The 21,770-nt window shown below is 42.2% G+C and overlaps 1 protein-coding gene across 1 annotated transcript in view; it reads left to right on the top strand.

The window, feature by feature from the left end:
• Positions 1–21,770, top strand: part of LOC306981095 (NACHT, LRR and PYD domains-containing protein 14-like) — a gene marked incomplete at both ends in the record, with an annotated part of 347,014 nt that overhangs the window by 47,466 nt on the left and 277,778 nt on the right. Inside the window, one exon of the mRNA XM_079580645.1 lies at positions 15,258–15,431. Coding sequence (XP_079436771.1) covers positions 15,258–15,431 — 174 coding nt within the window. The remainder of the gene's footprint in view (positions 1–15,257; positions 15,432–21,770) is intronic.

Raw genomic sequence — 21,770 nt, 5'->3', positions numbered from 1 at the left:
TGCATTATTAGAGCTGTATCAGTGTAATGTGTGTAAATGCTTCTTATAAACAGAGCAAATACGTGTCTGAACCTGTGAGGAGGCAAAGTGCGTGTGAAGGAGTGTGATGAGGAATGTAGTCGAGCTGAACTGCTGAGCCGCTCCCACTGTTTCCTGTTCGTCCAGTCTCAGGTAAATAAACTCAGCGTTCACATGATGAAATCATGAGTGAAGAACAATAGAGACAATCGAGTGGATTAAGAAGATATTTACTGGGTGAAAAGTATAGAACAATTTTCACAAATAACAAACATAGACATGGGGTTTATTTCCTATTATGCAAATGAGGTTTGTACAGGGCGGATCCTAAAACATGATTGGCCGGCCCAAATTCCCGGTAAAAGCAGTTATTTTCGGTAGGGGGTTAGTTGAGACGGACTGTTTGTCTGGGAAGCTACGTATTCGTCAATGTCATGGTGACTGGACTATGTATAGATAGAAAAACACATTCCTTGTCCTATAGGTTTTCTTACTTTCCGTTAGCGTAGGCAAAGTACGTTTTGCACACTCATAACTGGCATACTTATTTATTTATAATATAATTTTAACATAGCAATGTTAAAATTATGACTTCAATCCCCCCTTTTCTTTTTCAATTCCCTAGTTCTTTTGCCTTCTTTCTAATTGTCCTATTGACAATACACAGCATGTGAAGTATAAACAAAAAACATTCATCTATGAGGGCACGTCATTATCAAAGTCTGAGGTGAGGATTATAGAACAACTATAGGTGCTTTCTCTATTGCCACATCAAAGACAGAATAGAGCGTATTCATTAATACGTTTACATGTGGATACAACATTATGCTATATCAATTCCTGTCAAAAATAAGCCTTTATTTTATTCTGTTGCATTTGGCGCCGACTTGGTTGAATTCCTGGCTCCTCCTGGTGCCGTTTTGTCGTTCATCGTGCTCTCGTGTGGTGTCTCCCTCTGACTCCATATTTGTCCACCTTCACCTCTCACCCCCTCTCTCCAGGGGTTACCAAAGTTCACCTGGTAATAAACCAAAAAGAGGTGTAACAGTCAGAAGTTAAGTTATTATAAAATATGTCATTAAACCTAGGATTTCCTGGGAAGTACCACATTGTTGCGAGTGGTGCATGGTGTTTCTCTAACGAATGTGCATTGTAATATAGTGTAGTCGTCCTCATGAAAGTTTGTATGTTGGAAAAGCCCTGTGGGCAACACAAGTTATATCTGACATTTTATGGTCGATACTTCAAAAAGTGGTGCATGTATCAGTGCACGTACTTCAAATATTGTTTACCCAGTGAATAGGATTCAAGTTCATCTATTTATGACACTTGATTTAAATATATAATAATAGTAATATATAATAATAATATAGTATATTATAGTAATATATTTGAGACTTATTGACAACTCAGATAAGCAATACTCAACACCGTAGACGGTATGTTGAATGCCAATAATGTTCTTATGGGTATTTTTCTTTTAAGCAAACTTTCAATGTTGTGCATAAGATGTAGACACAGGGACAGGTCTTATCAAATTTACCTGGAACATTAAACAATATATAAAAAGATGAAGTTGTTCTTACCAAGAGTCGGTGACATATGAATGGAATTGAAAATCAATTGTTTACCCATCCATCAGGTACTTCCTCCTGTAAGACCTGTATCGATGTCTGTGAAGATCCTCCTTCTGTCTCTGGGTTGGTTGAACGGGTTCTTTATGCCTCAGAGGTTTCACATTCTCAGTCTGTTGAAGAGACTCAGTAACAAAAGTAAATGTATTGTACATGTACTAGTATTATACATTAAACTTGTCCACTGCCAAGGCAGTCTCCTTAGTTGTTACAAAATAAACAGATAATTACAGTTTCCATGGGGAGAAAAACTAGTTCTTATCATGATTCAGATTTATCCATGAGTTAATCACAACTTGTTTAATCATGTTCTCGTCCCTGACGTGTAATTTTGATTCACTACGTTTTTTTCTAGTTTTTATGATCCTCTATTTAGGCCAACATCTTATACTATTATTGTTTGTATTACTCTTGAAGTAAAATAAATTCTTATACTAGACGTAATATATGAAACACATTATATTACTCTTTGTTACACATAATCGTAGCTGTCTTTGATTATTGTGATTTTAATGTGTATGTTTCCAAAGCTTATGTTTTCTGGACACATAAATTTGCATACTAATCCCGAACTCTCGGATGGTGTGTCCATTTTTGGTAGTTCACCGAGCAAAATACTAATCTTTATAATTCTCAATTTATATTTAAACTATCTCCCTTAGTTGTGGTAAGTTAACTGAACATAAGAGCAGCGTCTCTATACTGAGCTCTAACAGCTCTAGCTTTTCTCCAGATCTCTTCTGCTCCCTGTGACCGGAGAGGCACCGAGATGAACAGAAGGTCAAAATGTTAGAATGTCACTCATGAAACAAGCTCCAGAATTCTCTCTGGTTACTGCACTGGCGTTGCTTATTTTTAACTCTCTTCATACTGAGTTTTCAACTGAGCATTTTACTCCTATTTTTAGGACAATCATTTCTCATTATTTATTTCTTAAACACAGGTTGGCAACTTTAAATGTGAACATTACAAGAAGCTTTATGGTTATAATATTATTAAGTTTTATTCCTATTTCATATTGAGTTACAATCTGTTTAGCAGATTCATTTGATTCGCCTTTTGTCACTTATTGTTGTTAATGTGAATGAATGGGCTTAAATGATTCACAATACACTGGCATAAGTTTGTGTTGGTCATCAACACTTACACGTAAATGGCTTTACTATCAGCTTTCATAGCTGAGCTTCATAGAGCAGTTTACAATCATTGTATCAATGAGCATTGTTTTAAATTAATTTCAATTAAAATGGCATTGAAGTCCAGGTGTGTATCACCCAAATCGCTTCACACTGGTTTTGTGGTCAATTATATGAACTCTTCTTACAACCAATCATGTGTATACTTCAAGTCTGCCGTCTGAGACAGATAATACAATTGTACATGTCAAAAGAATCAACGGAGGTTGCTTGAGAATATTCAAATTATGAATTTTCTAATTTCATAACAGCTTCTTTTCTTTCTGAATTTACATATATTCTGCACTTTTGATTGGAGAATGAAAGATTTTTTCCCTGTTCCCGTACATAATGACAGCTGCTACAAACACTTTTACCAAGGAACTCTGCCTTCTCTGCTTCGTCAGTCTGTTAAATTAATATTGAATATTACTGGCCACACCCTTCTGTCGTCTCTGGAAATACAGAACAGATTCCTGATTTCTTGTCAGACATGTAGGGATGAAACTTCAACGTGATGAGTGGACTCGAGGCTGGGATTTTCAGATCATGTCCATCATGTCATAAACATGGAATTTTTCCCATCAGCCTGAGATACAGTCTCTGGCTTGATCTCTCCGCTAGGATAAGCTTGTGTTGAACATGGAGCAAAGCACAGTTTGTAATCCAACATGACCCGTCCCACATGGATAAAAGTTCATGATCGCATGAGTCTTTCTTGTAGAGAGTTCCAAACTCTAACCGCTGACCGCATTCTATTCTTCACATGATGAGGTTTATCTCTGTGTTAAAGGCTCTGATTCTCCCCCAGGACGAGACTCGGGGGAAATGGCAGAAGGAAAAGCAAAGCCTCCAGAGGGCAGCACTGAGCCACAGCTCTGTGGGACAAAGTGAGTTCAGTCGTTCATTCTTAACCTCCTTCAAAGACAAATGTGTTTTTAGACAAAGCAGAAACAGATTATTTTCTCTCCACAGATCTACAGCTTCAGTGTCCGCTCTGTCCGTGAACAGTGACTGGTCTAAAGACTTTAATCCAAACAGTCCTGAACCTGCTCCAGATGAGTCGCCTCCTGCTCAGTTGTCCGACACTAGAGCTGTAAACGATGCCGCTCTCCTCCGTGTTCGCCTTCGCCCACACACAGGGTCCACCTCCCGGTAAGATCCCCATGATGTGCACAGAGACCTCGGCCTCTTTGCCGCTAGCGTTAGCTGGTTAGCATTGGCTGGTTAGCGTTAGCTGGTTAGCATTAGCTGGTTAGCATCGGCCTCTTGCATTAAGTAAAGCACAAGTCGCTCAGCCACTGTGTTTACATCTAATGGAAACAGCTGGATTATCAGCAGTTATATAAACTCTAGGGGAGAGTGGGGGAGATGAGACACTTTTTGGTGGTTATTGTGTAAAATCAGTATAATATAAATATAAGTAGTTTCTATTTACACACATTTTGGGATGTTTTCTAGTTGTTTGCATCTTCAAAAATCGTCTCATTTTACCCCAGGAGTGGGTGAAGTTGAAGCAGGTCTTGGGGTAAATTGAACCACCAGATTTAAAGGCGAAATTTACACTAAACATCAGAAAATCTTATTCTTCACATTTTAATAACGGTCAAAAGTCAATATTAAAGCTTTAACTCACGATTAAACTCAAAAACACCTCCTGTATCTGACAAACACATGACCTGAAAGACAAAGCTCTTGAAGGAGCTACATTTTGAAAGGGGTTAATGATGTTCTTTCAATGAAAACACTTTAAGTTTGTCCTTAAACTGTACTTTATCATTTATTAACCTAAAAGTCTCCAGATTCTGTTCAAAATCTTCAGCACCAAAGAAAAAGTCTGTAAAATGTGACTTATCCAGGGGTGTAGAAACGTTAAAGCCTTGGGAGATCGAGATCCTCATTATCAGCTGTTCGGCTTTTCCCATAGAATCATCACACTGTGAATAACTGATGTCGGCCAAGTGTTAATAGTGAATATAATTATTAGAGAAAAATTAGCCGTGATGAAGAAAATCATGGACAGAACTATTTTAATGTTTCCCACGAGCAATTTTATACAAAAAAACAATGATCATTGATACAAAGTTTTCTTTTCACACACACAGATTAAAACATTTTGTCTCTAAAAAAACTCAAAATAATTTAATGTAATGTTTTAATTGTCTCAACCCAGAACTACCAACAAATAAAAACTATAGAATTGTATTTAAATGTAGTTTGTTTGACAGTGTTTCTCCTGCAGCAGAGGCGACTCTTTCCCCAAACGCCCTGGGTTCATTTACCCCATTTCTTCTTCTTTAAAAACACAAAGACAGTTCTTGGAACAAACAAAATGACCGGCCCTGATCAGGCCAAACATTTACTTGAGTGAGAGTGAATTGAAAAACGCTTATTTCACTGAAATGGTATAAAAATAAAAAGAGGTCCTAGCGCTGCAGGCTCCACTCTCAGGACGGGGAGCGCACGGGACCATCCACTCCCTGATTGGTCAGATTCAAACGCCTGAAAGAATCTTTTGTAAACTCCACTATCCTTAAGGTTAGGATTAGAGTCAGGTATACGGTCAGTTTGGATTACTTTATTTATTTATTTTTACTCATATTTTTATTGTTTTATACAGAATGTGTAAAAATATAAGCTTCTAAAGGCATGCGTACAATGTCTGGTTGTTTGTAAATGTTTGTACTAGAAATACAATTAAAAATCCACCTCTATTAACCTCTTAACCCATGGTCTGGGTGATACTGGATTCTGATTGGCTGGTGCATTATTTTGGTATAACCGCACACGTAGTCCGGTAATTAAATCACTGGGATGTCACTCCGCTGTGGCGTCGCCATAGCAACGCCTGACACAGCTGAATCAGATAAAGGCGTAATTAGTGACTGACAGGAACGTATGAGATGGATTTAGCGTTTGCTAAATGTTTGTAGAGGAGAGTGAGCAGCTAGGTTAGCTACTGTTAATAACATATGAGCTTTACATTTCTATTGGAAACGGTTAAAGGAGCTATATCATGCTATTTTAGCCATTCCAAAGTTAAGTATAGGCATTTATATGATATATTGTACCTCTACCACTATGGAGCACTCATTTTTGTGATAAATATAAGTGTTTTCTGGAGGTATTTTTCGAACCCGGAAGACACAACGCTTCGATTCAGTTAACTCCGCCCCCTCTCTCCGCACATACAACTTTACCGTAATATAAATAAACAGCAATAAGTGAAATTGCTTCACGATACAGTTATACAGAGTTGACATCTGCAACACAGCTTCATAAATGGCTAACATACATGCTAATATGCTAACACACATGCTAACACACGTTTGGACTGACTCACCCTCTGCTCCATCGCTGTTTACATTATGGGACTCGCGTTGGTTATAAAAGTTAATCCACTTTGATTCTGGTGAAGGTTCACCAAACATCCATCAGAGACAGTCACAGAAACACAATATTTTGGTGATAGTCGCTGAATCCCGGAGAAAAAAACAGCTGAGTGGCCTCTTCCTGAAAAAAGTTGAATAAACTCCGTAACCAAACGCGCTTCTTTTTCTCCGTGACATGATCGTTAGTTAAGAATAAAGAACAGGTGTGTCCAGTTATAACGAGCTCCATCTTCAGCTGCAGCGCAAACATGACTGATCTGTTCAGACGCTCAGGGATGTGTTTGTTTTGGCCACAGCTGACCTGGAAGCACCTCGGGCACATCCTTTTTTATTTTTTTAATTATTATTATTTATTTTTTTTCTCTTTGTTTCTCTCTTACGACAGAAATAATGAAAACGCTGTTTTACAAATTAAAATCAGGCTGTAAGCATAGAATTAAGACATTACATTACAGACGTCGAGCACTTCCGTTCCGTTGTTACGACACAACTGAACACTCAGTCGTTCACGAGGAGAGGGAGGAGCAGCTGCTCAGAGAGCAGGATTCAGGAGGATTACTGAGAGCTGCGTGAATGAAGCCACAAACCACTCTGGGGGTGTTTTTGATAAGGAAATAGCAAAACAACATGGCTAAAAGCTCCAAAAAGTCGATTTTGCATGATATAGGACCTTTAAGGCTATTCATCATTTTCAGGCGTACATAAAATGATCCTGCATTGAAGCATATTTGTCTGGATTAGTAAAGTCAAACATAAAGGTTTGAGTTGGGGGGGCCCAGGTGTGAGCGACTCCACCGCAGCTGTTTCCATAAACAGTTGAGCTGGTTGAGCTAGCTAGCTAGCTTCAGGTTAAACGTTGTAAAAGGTAAATAACTCCTGCCCACGAGTGCCGCATATCGGTGTTTACTTTCAGGGAAAAGTGTTTCCGGGTTAGTCCTGTTGTGTTGTGATTCTGTGCTGATGTTGTGTCGTTGAGCCTGACTGAGATCCTCGTAATAGCTGCGGAGAATGACTCGCTCTGAGACCAGCCTTCAGTGACCGGCTAATAACCCACACAAAATAGTCCCGTGAAATCATAATTTTAACATTACTATGTTTAAATTATATTATAGATGTAAACATTCCAAGTGCATTGGCTTTGGCGTCAAAGAGTGCTTAGGGCCTCAACATGTATGTTTATCCTGAAACTGTTAACGGTGTGGTCTCACATGCTTTCTCTTGGGGGAAAGGACTCCCCCTACATGGACATAGCTGATCTCTAGCAGCCCCTCTAAAGAGAAGCAACCTTATTTAGAAATTTGGACTGCAGCCAATCGAATCTTTAGGATCCACCCTGTACGTACCTAATTTACATACTATGATATAAACCCATATCTATCGTTATTTCAGTGTGAAAATATGTGTATGTACTCTGCACTTTTCTCCCAGTAAATATTCTCCACTTTTAATGTCTCGAGTCTTCCTTTTCCCGCCATGATTTCCCGTAGTCTGGCAGATTTAGTGACTTTAGTCAATGAAAAACACATTTATTATAAATGTTAGGTTTGTGGGACCCTGGTATAAGCGGATTAAACAACGAGGAGCCGCGTTAGACGTTATAATGCAGGAGGAACAACACTGTGTCGGGCGTTACAACCGTCTAATGCAGTGATTCTCAACCTTTTGGAGCCACGACCCCCATTATAACAGGTAAAGGGGTTCGTGACCCCCCACCTACATAATTCTTAAAAAACTAAGAAAAATCACAAATGGCTGAAATAAAAATCATCAAACTACGAACAAATAATGTCACTCTGGTAAAATAGCAAACACATGCTACACTAAAACACTAGATTAAATGCTAGTGAAAATATGTATATTATATCTAAATTATCTGGTGACCCCCCACATTTATCTCGCGACCCCCCAACCACTGGTCTAATGCGGCTCCGAGTTGTTTAGTCCTTACTTAACCCGAACCTGATCAGTTTAAACTAGTGTTTTGTTGTGGTGACGTCATGGTTGGAGCTCCACTTATCATTGGCTGCAGATGTTGGCAACTGGCCTATCAGGGAGCGGCAGGCCTTTCCCATCCTACGGAAAATAATTCAGGGAGTTCAGCTTCCCGATGGCCCTGAGTACGAAACTGTTCCTCAGTCGACTGGACCTGACCCGTAGATTCTGCACACAGTGATGGTCAGGATGCTCTCTATAGTCCCTCTGTAGAAGAACCACACAGTGATGGGGCTGGTCAGGATGCTCTCTATCGTTCCTTTTGTCTTCTGCACATTTATAGAGATTGTTCTGCACCACATGTCCAGACTCACTCACACCTGTAGTTTGACTCGTCTCTGTTTGAGTCGTACTTTGGAGCTCAGTCATGAGTCAGCAGAGTGAACAGGAGGAGGTTCAGCACACAGCCTTGGGGAACCCCCGTCTTCAGTGTGATGGTTCTGGAGGACTTGCCGCCAACACGTTCAGCCTGTCAGAAACTCCAGCAGAAGAAGAAGAGCTGCAGCTTTCACGTCTCAGGCTGAAGAACTTTATTATCTTCTCTCCACAGAAGCAGATCCACAGCCTCAGTGTCGGCTCTGTCCATGAAGAGTGACTGGTCTAAAAGCTTCCCTCTAAACTTCAGTCCTGAACCTGCTCCAGGCTCAAGGTAAGATCTGACCTGAACACAGAGTCTCAGCAGCTAAACTGTGCTTTATATTTGTGATTGTAGCTTCTGGGAAGTTAAAAGGATAATTTCTGCGACTGCTCTGTAGCGAACAATCGCTGTGCAGCCCCAGAAACAGTTCACACACATTTATCCGAAGCCTCATGTCTTTGTCCTCTTTATTCCTCATGTTGAACTGAGAAGCAGCTTAGGAACATGGATTAAAGCAGAATCTTTGGTTCATCCTGTTACAGATCAGGCGCTTTGGCCTGATCTGTAACAAACAGCTCCTCATGATGATGAAATCAGGCCACAGCTCGGTGTCCAGTAGAATATTTATCCATAGATTCAATGGACTGATGGAGGCCTGGGCAAAAAGTAGATAATCCATGCCGAACATTTAGCTGTGTGCGAGAAGCTCTCAATAATATTTAATAATGACTTAAAGAGGCCAAAAGGCTTCAAATGAAAGTTCAAAGGAGCCACACAATTCCAGAGCCCTTTTCTCATTGGGTTTTTCAGGCTTTACGGCTGAGACTGAGCAACTTCATGAGGGAGACAGTTACCAGTTAAAAGTAGAAAAAGAGCTGCAGCTTTCACGTCTCAGGCTGAAGAACTTTATCTTCTCTCCACAGAAGCAGATCCACAGCCTCAGTGTCGGCTCTGTCCATGAAGAGTGACTGGTCTAAAAGCTTCCCTCTAAACTTTAGAAGTGAACCTGCTCCAGACTCACGGTAAGATCTGACCTGAACACAGAGTCTCAGCAGCTAAACTGTGCTTTATATTTGTGATTGTAACTTGTGAGATGTTAAAGACGTGCTCAGTGCTGTGTGTTTGTGTCACAGAGAAACAGAGTCAGAGCAGGACGCCTGGCCTCAGTGTGGAGACACAGGCAACAGTCCTGATCAGGGGGTTCAAGGCCCTGCACCAGGTGAGTCTGCTCAGTCTGAGACTCATCAACTACAGCAGGGAATCAGAGACCTGTTCATCAACATTAACAGGTGTCTCCTCCTCTGTGTCCAGGTGAAGGTCTCCACAAGGTTCTGAAGGACCATAAGCAGAGCCTGAGCAGCAGATGTGAGAGTGTGACAGAGGGAAGTGAAGAATCAGGAGATAGAACTCTTCTGAACAGCATCTTCACTGAGCTGTACATCACAGAGGGCCTCATTGAAGAGGCCAGAGCCCAACCTGAGGAGAGGAGTCTGGAGACACAGTCCAAGAAGAAGCAGGTCCAGGAGATCACCATCAGGTGCCAGGACATCTTTAAAGCTCTGCCCCCTGAGCAGCAGCAGGGGGCGCTGCAGCAGGGCTCCATCAGAGCCGTGCTGACTGTGGGCGTGGCTGGAGTGGGGAAGACCTTCTCAGTCCTGAAGTTCTGTCTGGACTGGGCCCAGGGCTCAGAGAACCAGGAGCTGCAGCTGGTGGTGCCACTGTCCTTCAGAGAGATGAACCTGGTCAGAAGGGGGCGCTACAGTCTGATGGAGCTGATCCAAGTGTTCCATCCAGCGCTGGATCCACAGGTCACTCTTATTTAGAGAAAGCTTTACCTTCATGAGGAGTTAAACACTTAGTTGGTAAAACAAAAGCACATTGGCCTCAGGGCGTTTTCACACATGTTGGAGTGTTTTGGGTCGACCCAAGATCGCACTGTTTCAACGTCAGTTCAGTCGGTGTTAGCAAACATTAGCTATAGCCCTTCGCACATTATAGTTAACTGGGGGTATGGCATGCTGCTATCCATCCATCCATCCATCCATCCATCCATCAACAAACCATCTGGGCTGGGACAGAATGTCTGATCACAATACTTTTTCATACTGGTGCATTTTTTCCAGCTACAGTTACACAGCACTTTATTACCTTATGTCTCAATGCACTTTTCATCTTAAGACATTAAATAGAAAATCTCATTTGGTTTCTACACTTTGGTCACGTGCACATTTAACTATTACTTATCATAATGACTTACTGTAGTGTGATATATAATGTGATATATAATCTGGCCAACTTCCAACTTCTCTCAAAACTGCACTTATCATCCCACGGCTTAAGAAACCCTCCCTCGATCCAGACACTCTGTCAAACTACCGACCCATCTCTCCAAAGTAACTTAAAAAGAAATTGTCACCCAAATCCACAACCACCTTCACTCACACAGTCTCTATGAAAAATTCCAGTCCGGTTTCCGCTCCGCTCATAGTACAGAGACAGCCCTGGTCAGGGTCACAAATGACCTGCTTGTGGCTGCTGACCAGGGCTCTCCATCCCTCCTCCTGCTCTTGGACCTCTCAGCCGCCTTCGATACCGTTGACCACACCATCCTCCTTCACCGTCTGCAGCACTACTGCATCTCACACACAGCACTCCAGTGGTTTCGGTCCTACCTGACTGATAGGGTTGAGTATGTGGCCCTGGGGGGAGCCAGGTCGAGGCCCCACACCGGCACCTGTGGAGTGCCCCAAGGCTCAGTCCTCGGCCCCCTCCTCTTTTCCATCTATATGCTCCCCCTGGGCCACATCATCAGCAGGCATGGAGTTGCCTTCCACATATCTGCTGATGATACTCAGCTCTATGTCAGGTTGGGCCCCACATCCCCCACATCATCACTCCCCACATGACCTGCTGCCTGGAGGAGACAAGGGCATGGATGACTGACAACTTCCTTCAGTTAAACAGCTCCAAAACAGAAGGTCTCCTCATTGGAACCCCACACCAACTCCGATCCCCCCCTGACCGTTTACTCATTTGCAGGCCATGATATTCCCCTCACACCCTCTGTTACAAACCTGGGGGTTCGATTTGACCCCCACCTCTCATTTAACACCCACATCCAACATATCTGTAAGACTGCATTCTTTCACCTCCGCAACATCTCCAAACTCCGCCCCTCCCTCTCCCCGATCCAGAGAGGCTGGTTCAGGCCTTTGTCACCTCCTCATGGGGATCCCTGAGGTCCTGATGAGCGTGCGTGAATCTGAACACATCACACCCATCCTCCATAAACTCCACTGGCTTCCTGTTAGGTTCAGGATTGAGCATAAGATCTGCCTCCTGACCTATCAGTGTGTCTACGGCAGCGCACCAGTGTACCTTAAAGAACTCATCAACAATGCCCTCCCCAACCATCTGAGGGCACCACAGTCTATCGAGGTTTTTAAAAGTCAACTGAAGACCCACTTATTTCGTGCGGCTTTCTCTTATTATGTTTATTTTGTGTTTTTGGCAACTGTAGCACTTTGAGATGTGTTTTTCATGTGTAAAGTGCAATACAAATCAAATGTATTATTATTATTATTATTATTATTTTTATTATATTGGACTGTCCCCTTCTGGAACCGCCACCTTAATGTGGTGGAGGGGTTTGAGTGTCCGAATGATCCTGGGGGCTATATTGTCGGGGTTGGTAGGGTCTCACTTGGCAAACAGGTCCTAGGTGACGGGTCAGACAAAGAGCGGTTCAGAAGTTTGAATCGTGAGGCCGTCCTTCTGTGGACCCACCACCTGCAGGAGGAGCCATAAGGGGCTGTTGCAATGTGATTTGGGCAACTCCAACAGCTGCCCTCACGACCCGGCAACGGAAAAGTGGAAGATAGATGGATGGATGGATGGATGGATGGATGGATGGATGGATGGATGGATGGATGGATGGATGGATGGATGGATGGATGGATGGATGGATGGATGGATGGATGGATGGATGGATGGATGGATGGATGGATGGATGGATGGATGGATGGATGGATGGATGGATGGATGGATATTGGACTGTGACAAAAGTGGATTGTCCCAGCCCTATAATCTGTATTATAAATTACTGACTACGGATTCTAAACCAATTGTTCTTCGTCAATCCAGCACACACTTCTATCTCTCTCGTGGCCAAAAAGGCCAGACATTATTTTCATACCTTCAGCTATGAAATCATGGTGAGAAGGAGAGTATTTACTGGGTGAAGAGTACAGAGCATGTTCACAACGAATAATGGTATACAGTGGTTTATATCACTCTATGTAAATGAGGTACGTACAGGGTGAATCCTTAAAGATGATAGGCTGGAGTCCAAATTCTAAGTAAAGGTTGTTTTTCTCAGAGAGGCTGATAGAGACCAGCTGTGTCCATGTAGAAGAGGCCCTTCCCCAAGAGAGTCCATGTGAGACCCCATATCAATCACTGTTGTCAGTTGCAGGATAAACATACATGTTGGGGCCCTAATATGGAAAAGTTGAAACATACGTGGCCCACACATGAAGATCACACTGGCATGTTAAAATATGATTTCAAGCTATGAAGCTGCCATTTGTAATCAGTGACGTGTCACCTTTAGATCGATTATGGCTCCAGGTGTTTCTAATGCTTCTAATTATTTTTATTGTATTATTCACTATGAATTTGAGAGATGGATGAATGTGTGACTAGGAAGCTGCAAAGTTTTCTGACTCTAAAGTTATGGTTGAAGGAAAGGGGTGTAAAGTCATGGATGTTAAATGTTGTGTTTCTCTGCCCCACAGACGCTCACAGCCCACACTCTGTCCGTCTGTAAACTCCTGTTCATCTTTGACGGCCTCGACGAGAGCAGACTGTCTCTGGACTTCAGCTGTGAGCTCATCTCTGAGGTCACACAGAGGTCAGAGGTGGGCGTACTGTTGGTGAACCTCATCAGAGGCGCTCTGCTTCCTCACGCCCTTATATGGATCACCTCCCGCCCAGCGGCGGCCCATCAGATCCCAGCGCGGTGCGTGCACAGGTTCACGGAGGTCAGGGGCTTCATCACTGACCCACAGAAGGAGCAGTACTTCAGGAAGAGGTTCTCAGATGAAGAGCAGCTTCAAACAGTCCTGTCCCACCTCAGAACCTCCCGCAGCCTCCACAACATGAGCCAGATCCCAGTCTTCTGCTGGATCACCTCCACAGTCCTGGACCACGTGTTGAGAAGCCATCAGAGCGGACCACTGCCCCAGACCCTCACAGACATGTACGCACACTTCCTGTTGGTGCAGACGCACAGGAAGAGGAAGTACAAACAGACACAAACAGAGGTCAGGTCTGAGACCTGGGGGCTGACAGAGGCCGACACAGAGCTGATCCTGAAGCTGGGGAGACTGGCCTTTGAGCATCTGCAGACAGGAAACATCATGTTCTACCAAGAAGACCTGGAGCAGGTGGGTCTGGACCTGAGCGAGGCCTCGGTCTACTCCGGACTCTGCACTGAGATCTTCAAACGAGAGAGTGTCTTCAACCAGTCAGTCTACTGCTTCATCCACCTGAGCGTGCAGGAGTTTCTGGCAGCCGTTTACCTTCACCACTGCTTTAAGAACAACCAGGAGGTGGTCAGGGAGTTTCTTTATGGAAGTGAAGGAACCGTCTCAGGGTTAAGTCCAAACAAGTTCCTCAGAAAATCTGTAGAAAAGTCCCTACAGAGTCCAAACGGCCACCTGGACCTGTTTGTGCGGTTCCTTCATGGCCTCAGTCTGGAGTCCAACCACAGACTTTTAGGAGCTCTGCTGAGTCCAATCGACCAATCAGAAATCACAGAAGTCATTAAAAACCTTAAAGAGATGGGCTCAGAGAAAGTCTCTCCCGACAGAAGCATCAACATCTTCCACTGTCTGATGGAGCTGAAGGACCAGTCTGTGCAGCAGCAGATCCAGGACTTCCTGAAGTCTGGAGGTGGATCTAAGGAGGAACTGTCTGAGATCCAGTGCTCGGCTCTGGCCTACATGCTGCAGATGTCAGAGCAGGTCCTGAAGAAGCTGGACCTAAACAAATACAACACGTCTGATCAGGGTAAACAGAGACTGATCCCAGCGGTGAGGAACTGCAGGAAGGCTGTGTGAGTCCTCAGTCACAGACAGAAGCTTCACAGACCTGTTAGAATCACTCACATGTCACTCTAACATCTGTTACAGGATTGAGGACTGTAGACTCTCAGATCGTCACTGTGAAGTGGTGGCGTCAGCGCTGAGCTCCAGCCCCTCCCATCTCAGAGACTTGGATCTGGGTGGTAACAGACTGAGTGACTCCTCAGTGTCTGTGCTGTGTGCAGGTCTGAAGAGTCCTCACTGTCAGCTCTCCTCTCTCAGGTCAGTGCAGGTCTGAAGAGTCCTCACTGTCAGTTCTCCTCTCTCAGGTCAGTGCAGGTCTGAAGACATCAGTGTCAGGTCTGTGACGGCTCTCGCTCGTCCATCCTCCACTCTCCTCATCCTTTAATCACTGAGTTGATGGGACGTAACCGTTCTTTGAGAGTGAAGTAAAGTGTAGGAGATCATGTCTGAAAAACCACAGCATTTACCCCCGACCTCTGAGTCCTGCTCCAAACCAGAGTCTCAGATGTTCAGCTGTACCTCCAGAAACTCCTCTGACTTTACTCTGGACTTAATCCCTTCATTTATTCTTTATTCAGGTTGAGTTACTGTGGTTTGTCAGAGATCAGCTGTTCCTCTCTGGCCTCAGCTCTGAAGTCCAACCCCTCACATCTCACTGAGCTGGACCTGGGTGAGAACAGACTGTCTGACTCAGGAGTGTCTCATCTGTGTGGTTTTCTGGAAAGGCCAGACTGTCGCCTGCAGATTCTCAGGTCAGTTCACTGTCTCTGTGTCAGGGCTCAAGTTTAACACAGACTTTGAACAAAACAGTTTGAGATTTGTTTTTTTTGTTCATGACAAAAATAAATAAATAAATCATAGAAATGAAAGTCTTGTAATTATCGTGTTAAACAGAGAAGGAACAAAATAAATGGAATTCATCCACATTTAGATATGTTTATTATTCAAACTATATTTTAAAAAGTTTTAGAAATCATTTGACTTTAAATGGTTTGAATGGTTTGTACATTATAAATATTAGAAACGATTCAGTTTTGTATTCATGACTTTTATTATTCAAGATGTCTGTCTTTGTGATTGTTTCATATGTTTTATCTCAGGACTTTAATCACTTCATTCATTCTTTATTCAGATTGAAAGACTGTGGTTTGTCAGAGATCAGCTGTTCCTCTCTGACCTCAGCTCTGAAGTCCAACCCCTCACATCTCACTGAGCTGGACCTGGGTAATAACTTCAGTCTGTTTGACTCAGGAGTGTCTCATCTGTGTGATTTTCTGCAAAGGTCAGACTGTCGCCTGCAGATTCTCAGGTCAGTTCACTGTCTCTGTGTCAGGGCTCAAGTTTTGTTTTGTTTTGTTTTGTTCATGACAAAAATACATTTCCAGAAGAATAAAATCTTAGAAGTTTTATCCATAGACTTTTAGAATATATTAACACATTGAGTGCCAAAAAAAAACAAACGTGTTTTTGCATTTTTGTTTTTCATTTGTTTTATTACAAAACAAGACAGTCTTAGCCTGGCCTGAGTCAGACTGATCCTCATGTTCACAGATTCATGGGGGAAACAGTCTGGAATTGTGTGATTTGAATCTCGCTGACTCCGGCAAAACCAAGACGAGCCAATCATAGCGTGGGAGCTCTGTGTGTCGTCTTCTGTGCTAGGATTTACCATCAAACTCCTCCGGCCGTGACCAAAACAGTGAAGATGGCGACACAACAGTTCATCGTGTGTTTTCAAAGCCCCGCCCAGCGGCCCCGCCCAGCGGTCCTGCAGCAGCTCAGTGTCAGACAGAGGAGGGAGAGCAGAGGGATCTCCTGCACAGAACATCTCCTCACCTTGTGCTTCAGATGCTCTTTAGTTTTTTATCCGTCGGCCTCATAATCACAGACCAATGAGGTCGACAAGCCGACAGTTTATGATCTAAACATAAACCTTGTGTCAGACGCGAGCGCTGTTTACTGCGAGTCACCACCGCGTCCTCGGCAACGTGTTTTTGTAACAATATTTCAGCTCCATGTTCTCTTCAAACAACGTGAAACTCAGGCCCAGACATTCTCAATAGTCCATGTTCTTTTTTTGAAGAGTGAAGAGTGAAATGAGGGAGACAGTTGTGTTTCATAAAACACATAATATTTGATCAAACTAGCCTCTGTTTAGCTTAGGATTTCTGAGGAACCGAGACACGTAGAATGAAAGTGTTTCCACCTCCTGAGAGCTGAGAGTCTCAGCTTTCAAACGAGCCACAGCCTGTGTCCATAACTATAACACAGAATACACTGTGGTGATACAAATATCAGGAAAAATGGTCTGGATTGTTGGCACTCAATGTGTTAAATGTCATTTTAAAAATAATCACAAAAAAATGAAATATTTTCATCTATTTTTGCTTTTTATACATTAAGATTTGTATATTGTTCAAACTATATTTTAGAAAGTTTTAGAAAAGAATTAGACTTTAAACAATTTGTGGAAAAGTTTGTTGTTTTAAATTATTAACTCTTCAGTTTAAATTCATGACTTTTATTATTCAAGATGTGTCTTTGTGTTTGTTTAATCAGTTTTATCTCTGGACTTTAAGAACTTTATTTATTTATGTATTTATTTTATTCAGATTGAGGCTCTGTGGTTTGTCAAAGATCAGCTGTTCCTCTCTGGCCTCAGCTCTGAAGTCCAACCCCTCACATCTCACTGAGCTGGAGCTGGGTTATAACTTTCTGAGTGAGTCAGACGTGAAGGAGCTCCTGGTCCTCAAACAGAGCCCTGACTGTCGACTGGAGACACTGATGTGAGTCCAGACTTTATCAGACTGTTCTGAACCTGGAACATTTTCTATTTTCTAAAAACACTGAGGCTGTTGGAGTTTGTTTTAAAGAGTTTTTTAATCTTAAATCCATTCTATCATTAAAGGTTATTTATGAAGATCAAGTGTTAACCATGTTATTACGTTATATCCTTATGAAAAACAGACCTGGAGTGAGTTTAGTTTCAATAATCATCATATTCAGTTTATCTCCGTCTTCCTCAGTCACACCAGCCCACACTCCGATACACGGGAGATTTAACTGTTTTAAAAGACTTTATGATTTTTCATTGTCTTTCCATATTAATTATTGTGAATAATAAGTTGTAATAAATAATTCCTGATTTCTGCTTCTCCACAGCTGGAGTTAATGATGTTCAGCAGCTCCAGATCAGACGCCTCAGTCTGAGTCCAGGAGAATAAACAGAAGGATCCAGGATCACGGCTCAGAGGAACAGGTCTGAGCTCCATCAAGAACCTGGAGACAAAAAGAGAGAAGAAAGTGAAGTCCTTCAGACTCTCCAGGCGTCTGATTGTTTTTATTGATCTAATATAGTGATGTTTTGTGGAGAACATTTGTATTTAATTACTAAATACCAAATACTTGCCTTAAAACATATTTTGTAACGTATTCTGTTACTTTGTCTAATCCGAGTACTGTATTCTGAATACTGTGAATACTTTTAGAATACTTTCCCGTTGATTGTCAGTATATTTATGTATAAATATGGCGTCTGATTACAAAACTGAAGATTACGATTGTTGGAACACCTGTAATAAACTCACTCAGCGTTTATTAGGAACTCAAAGACTCGTGTGGCAAAAGCACCTGAGCAGCAGATCCCCCAGATCTAATGTAAAGTCATGGAATAAAACACTCGTCTTTCTAACTACAAACACCACAAGGGGGCGCTGTGGGAGTTCACACTCACACTGACACAACTTTACACCTTCACTCGAGGAGGAGGAAATGCTTTTTAAACAACAGATGTTCTTTGAATGTGTTGAAACTCATTTGTTGTTCAGATTGTGTAAAAACTAAGAAGCAGAAAAAGTGTCAATTTGTGTGATTTGTGCAAATAAATAATGGAAAAATATAATAAAACAGAGCAAGATGTTTATTATTTATTCATTTACAGACTTGGAAAATCCACATAGATAAAAACAAGGCCGACTCTAATTTGACTAAACATAATAAAGTGACACACGTTGGAGAAAGTGTTGGAGTTTTCCACTGTCCACTGTCCCGGCTCCTGAAGGTGTCGTTGTGTCCTTGGGCAGGACACTTCCTCTCTCTCCAGTGTCTGTGTGCACCGGTGTATGAATGAGAGCGACTGGTTCTTTTCTGTAAAGCGCTTTGGGCCTAAAGAAGGTAGAAAAGCTCTGTATAAGTCGAGTCCATTTACTGTGTGTGTTTGTGAGATGTTTACTCATGAAAACAATCATTTCATTCATAAAAACCTTTCATTGTTTTCTCATAAACGTGTCCAAAAGTGGAGACGCTTTTCAGACACATGTTTGTTTCAGTTTATTTGATTTAAGCAACACGAGCTTGTCTCAAAAGCTCATCTCCATTTTGTCACTTTTTCCAAGGAGCTTTTAGATTTGGGTAAAGCCAAACTGTGGTGGATTCAGGTGGGGGTTCAGAGGTTAGAATTACAAATGGCCGCTCATGGTTCTTCACATTTCTTTAGTAATTCTCTTCTTTGACCAAAAAGAGGATTTATTTCACTCTAAACTAGTATTAGTGAAACTGACTAAACCAAGTGTTCGTTTGCAGAAGCTGTGGGACGAAGAGTCTCAGTCCCTCGTCTTCAATGTGGGCGGTGTCACAGCAGGGGCGTGTCCGAGGGGGGGCCAACGGGGGCCCCGGCAACATAAACACAGTTCATCACAAGAGCATTTCACTGATCTGTTGTGAAGCACCTGGGAAATGGTGGTAATAAATCCAACCTGAGGCGAGACGCTGCAGGGAAAACACGGGTTTGTTTGGATGTTTGGGATCCACGTGTGGCAGGAAAGGCCGTGACCGAGACGACGCTGTTTTCCATTTCAGTCAAAGTCATGTTTTTGCCAAAGACTAAAATCATCCAAACTTCACAGACAGTTTGAAAAAGTCTCACTTAAATTCTCTGCTAAAGGAGCAGCTCTGGAGACACTACAGGCAAAACTACATGTTTTCAGTTTTCAGGTTTTGGGACAAATCTGTCTCTGAACATACAAGCTTTCACCCGGAAACAGAAAATATACCAAATCTTCACAGTAACATGTTTAAATATTGCGCTGATTCAATGTTCCCCCATAGACTTATATGGGAGAACACAATTTCAAGGGCCTTTTTCTCCAAACACATGTTTCTGTCATTGTGGCGACACTATGTCCACGTCAGTCGGACCTAAAGACTTCACATTTTCCAGCCTCGGACTGAACAATATTTGGAAGGTTTTTTCAGAGGGATTTTTTATTATCTAATCCCTTAAGCCCCATTTATTGAGTTTAATGTCAAAAAATAAGGCGAAAATTACTTTAAAACTAAACAAAAAATCCAAAATCCCCTGTGAGAAAGTCTTGGTGACTCATTTATCAATAAAATGACATTTGAATGTAGCTCTATCCATTATTCAGATTTCGTCGCTGAAAAGATGGGAAATTTGGGGCATTATTAGGCATAAAACACCTTGTTCTTCTATGAAAAGAGAAAATGACAGAAAACTTGCAATTCTTTATTCTTTATTAGGATCCCCATTAGCGCCACAAGTGGTTGCTCGTCTTCCTGGGGTCCTGACACAATATAAAATTACAAAACAGTTAAAATAGAATCCATGAATGTTTCACATTTCATATAATCCTGCAGCCTCATAGGACACATATAACACATGGTGACTCTGCTCACATGTACTGAGCTCATTCACCTTTTACTTTCAGCTTAAAGGGGCTGTATGGAAGTTTTCAGTTTTATACTCGCTACTGCCACCTCAGGTGTAATGCGTAACTGCAGTCTCTGTGTTAAGTAGTATCCTAGTCCACGCACGGATAAACAGAAACAACAGCATTTGCATCACGTTTTGCACAGATTTGCAGACATGACTTGAACTGAGGTAAGAAAGTTTTATTTGTGCGTTTTGTCAACGTAGACAAAGTATAAATAAAACATAGGCAACAGGTGTATTATAAGCGATGCACTAGTAAACATTTTAAAAAGATAAAACCTGTCGCATCTTCTCTAAGGCCCAAAAGTTAGCATTGCATTAGAAACTTGAAGTAGAGCAGCTGTTTACGTTTTGTACTCGAATGCTTATATAAAGGGTTATCGAGATGTTTTTGTCCTGAAAAGCCTCATAAACTACTACTTCTGTTTGTAGATATAGTAATTAGCTCACAGTACTTACAGTACTGCAGCTGCTGCTTGTGCAGACCCACAGAGCTACTATACATTTCTCTAATAATTAGAGCTAACAAACTAGCATAACAATGACTCAACAGAACCAACATTCACTGAAGTTGCACAAAACTTGCTTTGAAAACGTGCTACTGGCTGATAGCTTGTACATTTATTAGCATAAGATATTATTTTTCACGTAAACCTGTAATTGTGTCTTACCTAAGCTAACGGTGAGTCTTTTTTCATACCGAGAGCATCTCTTAGCGCTCGCCATCGCTGAAAAGCTGCTCCAATATTGACTCTGGTCTTTGACCTGCGTCGCTCTGACTCCAGTTTACTTCACTTAATCGAAAGTTGTTGCTTCACGTTCTTGTGTTTTCTTGGGGTCTGTGATGGAGTTTCCGCTGGGCTCGAGGCCGGTCTCTTCTTGCTTTCCGCAGACTCCATCCTCACTGTTCAAAAGTGACCTCCTTAGAGCGGAGACATGGACGCCTGCGGCAGCTGCTCGGGCACACGCATGACGTCACGCGCTCTGAAGTCCACTTTTCTTATTGACAGTGCAGGCTTTTAGAGACAGGGCTGGGCTCAGTCTACACATTCGGACATGGCCGGAACATGTAGGGGAATTAAAATACTTAATTGTAACATTTTTAACTCCGTATAGTCCCTTTAAAGTGTGGTTTACTCTTAGTATTTCTGATGTTAAAAGGAAAGGAGTTCCAGGCGTTTGCTCCTCTGTACATAACGGTTCTTCTCATTGAGTCACTTTCGGGTCTGGGAACAACCACAGAGTTTGTCGTCACTTGATGAGACACAAACCTGTGACCAAACCCGCTGAATAAGAGTTTGTCGAACCAAAAACTGGGCTGTTTGTCCATCAGGACTTTGTGCATGACCATGAGGAGACT

The sequence above is a fragment of the Gobius niger genome (genome assembly GCF_951799975.1).
Source record: "Gobius niger genome assembly, chromosome: 21".
Taxonomy (NCBI): domain Eukaryota; kingdom Metazoa; phylum Chordata; class Actinopteri; order Gobiiformes; family Gobiidae; genus Gobius; species Gobius niger.
Note: the sequence above shows the minus strand (reverse complement) of the source record. Positions and strands in the feature narration are given on the sequence as shown.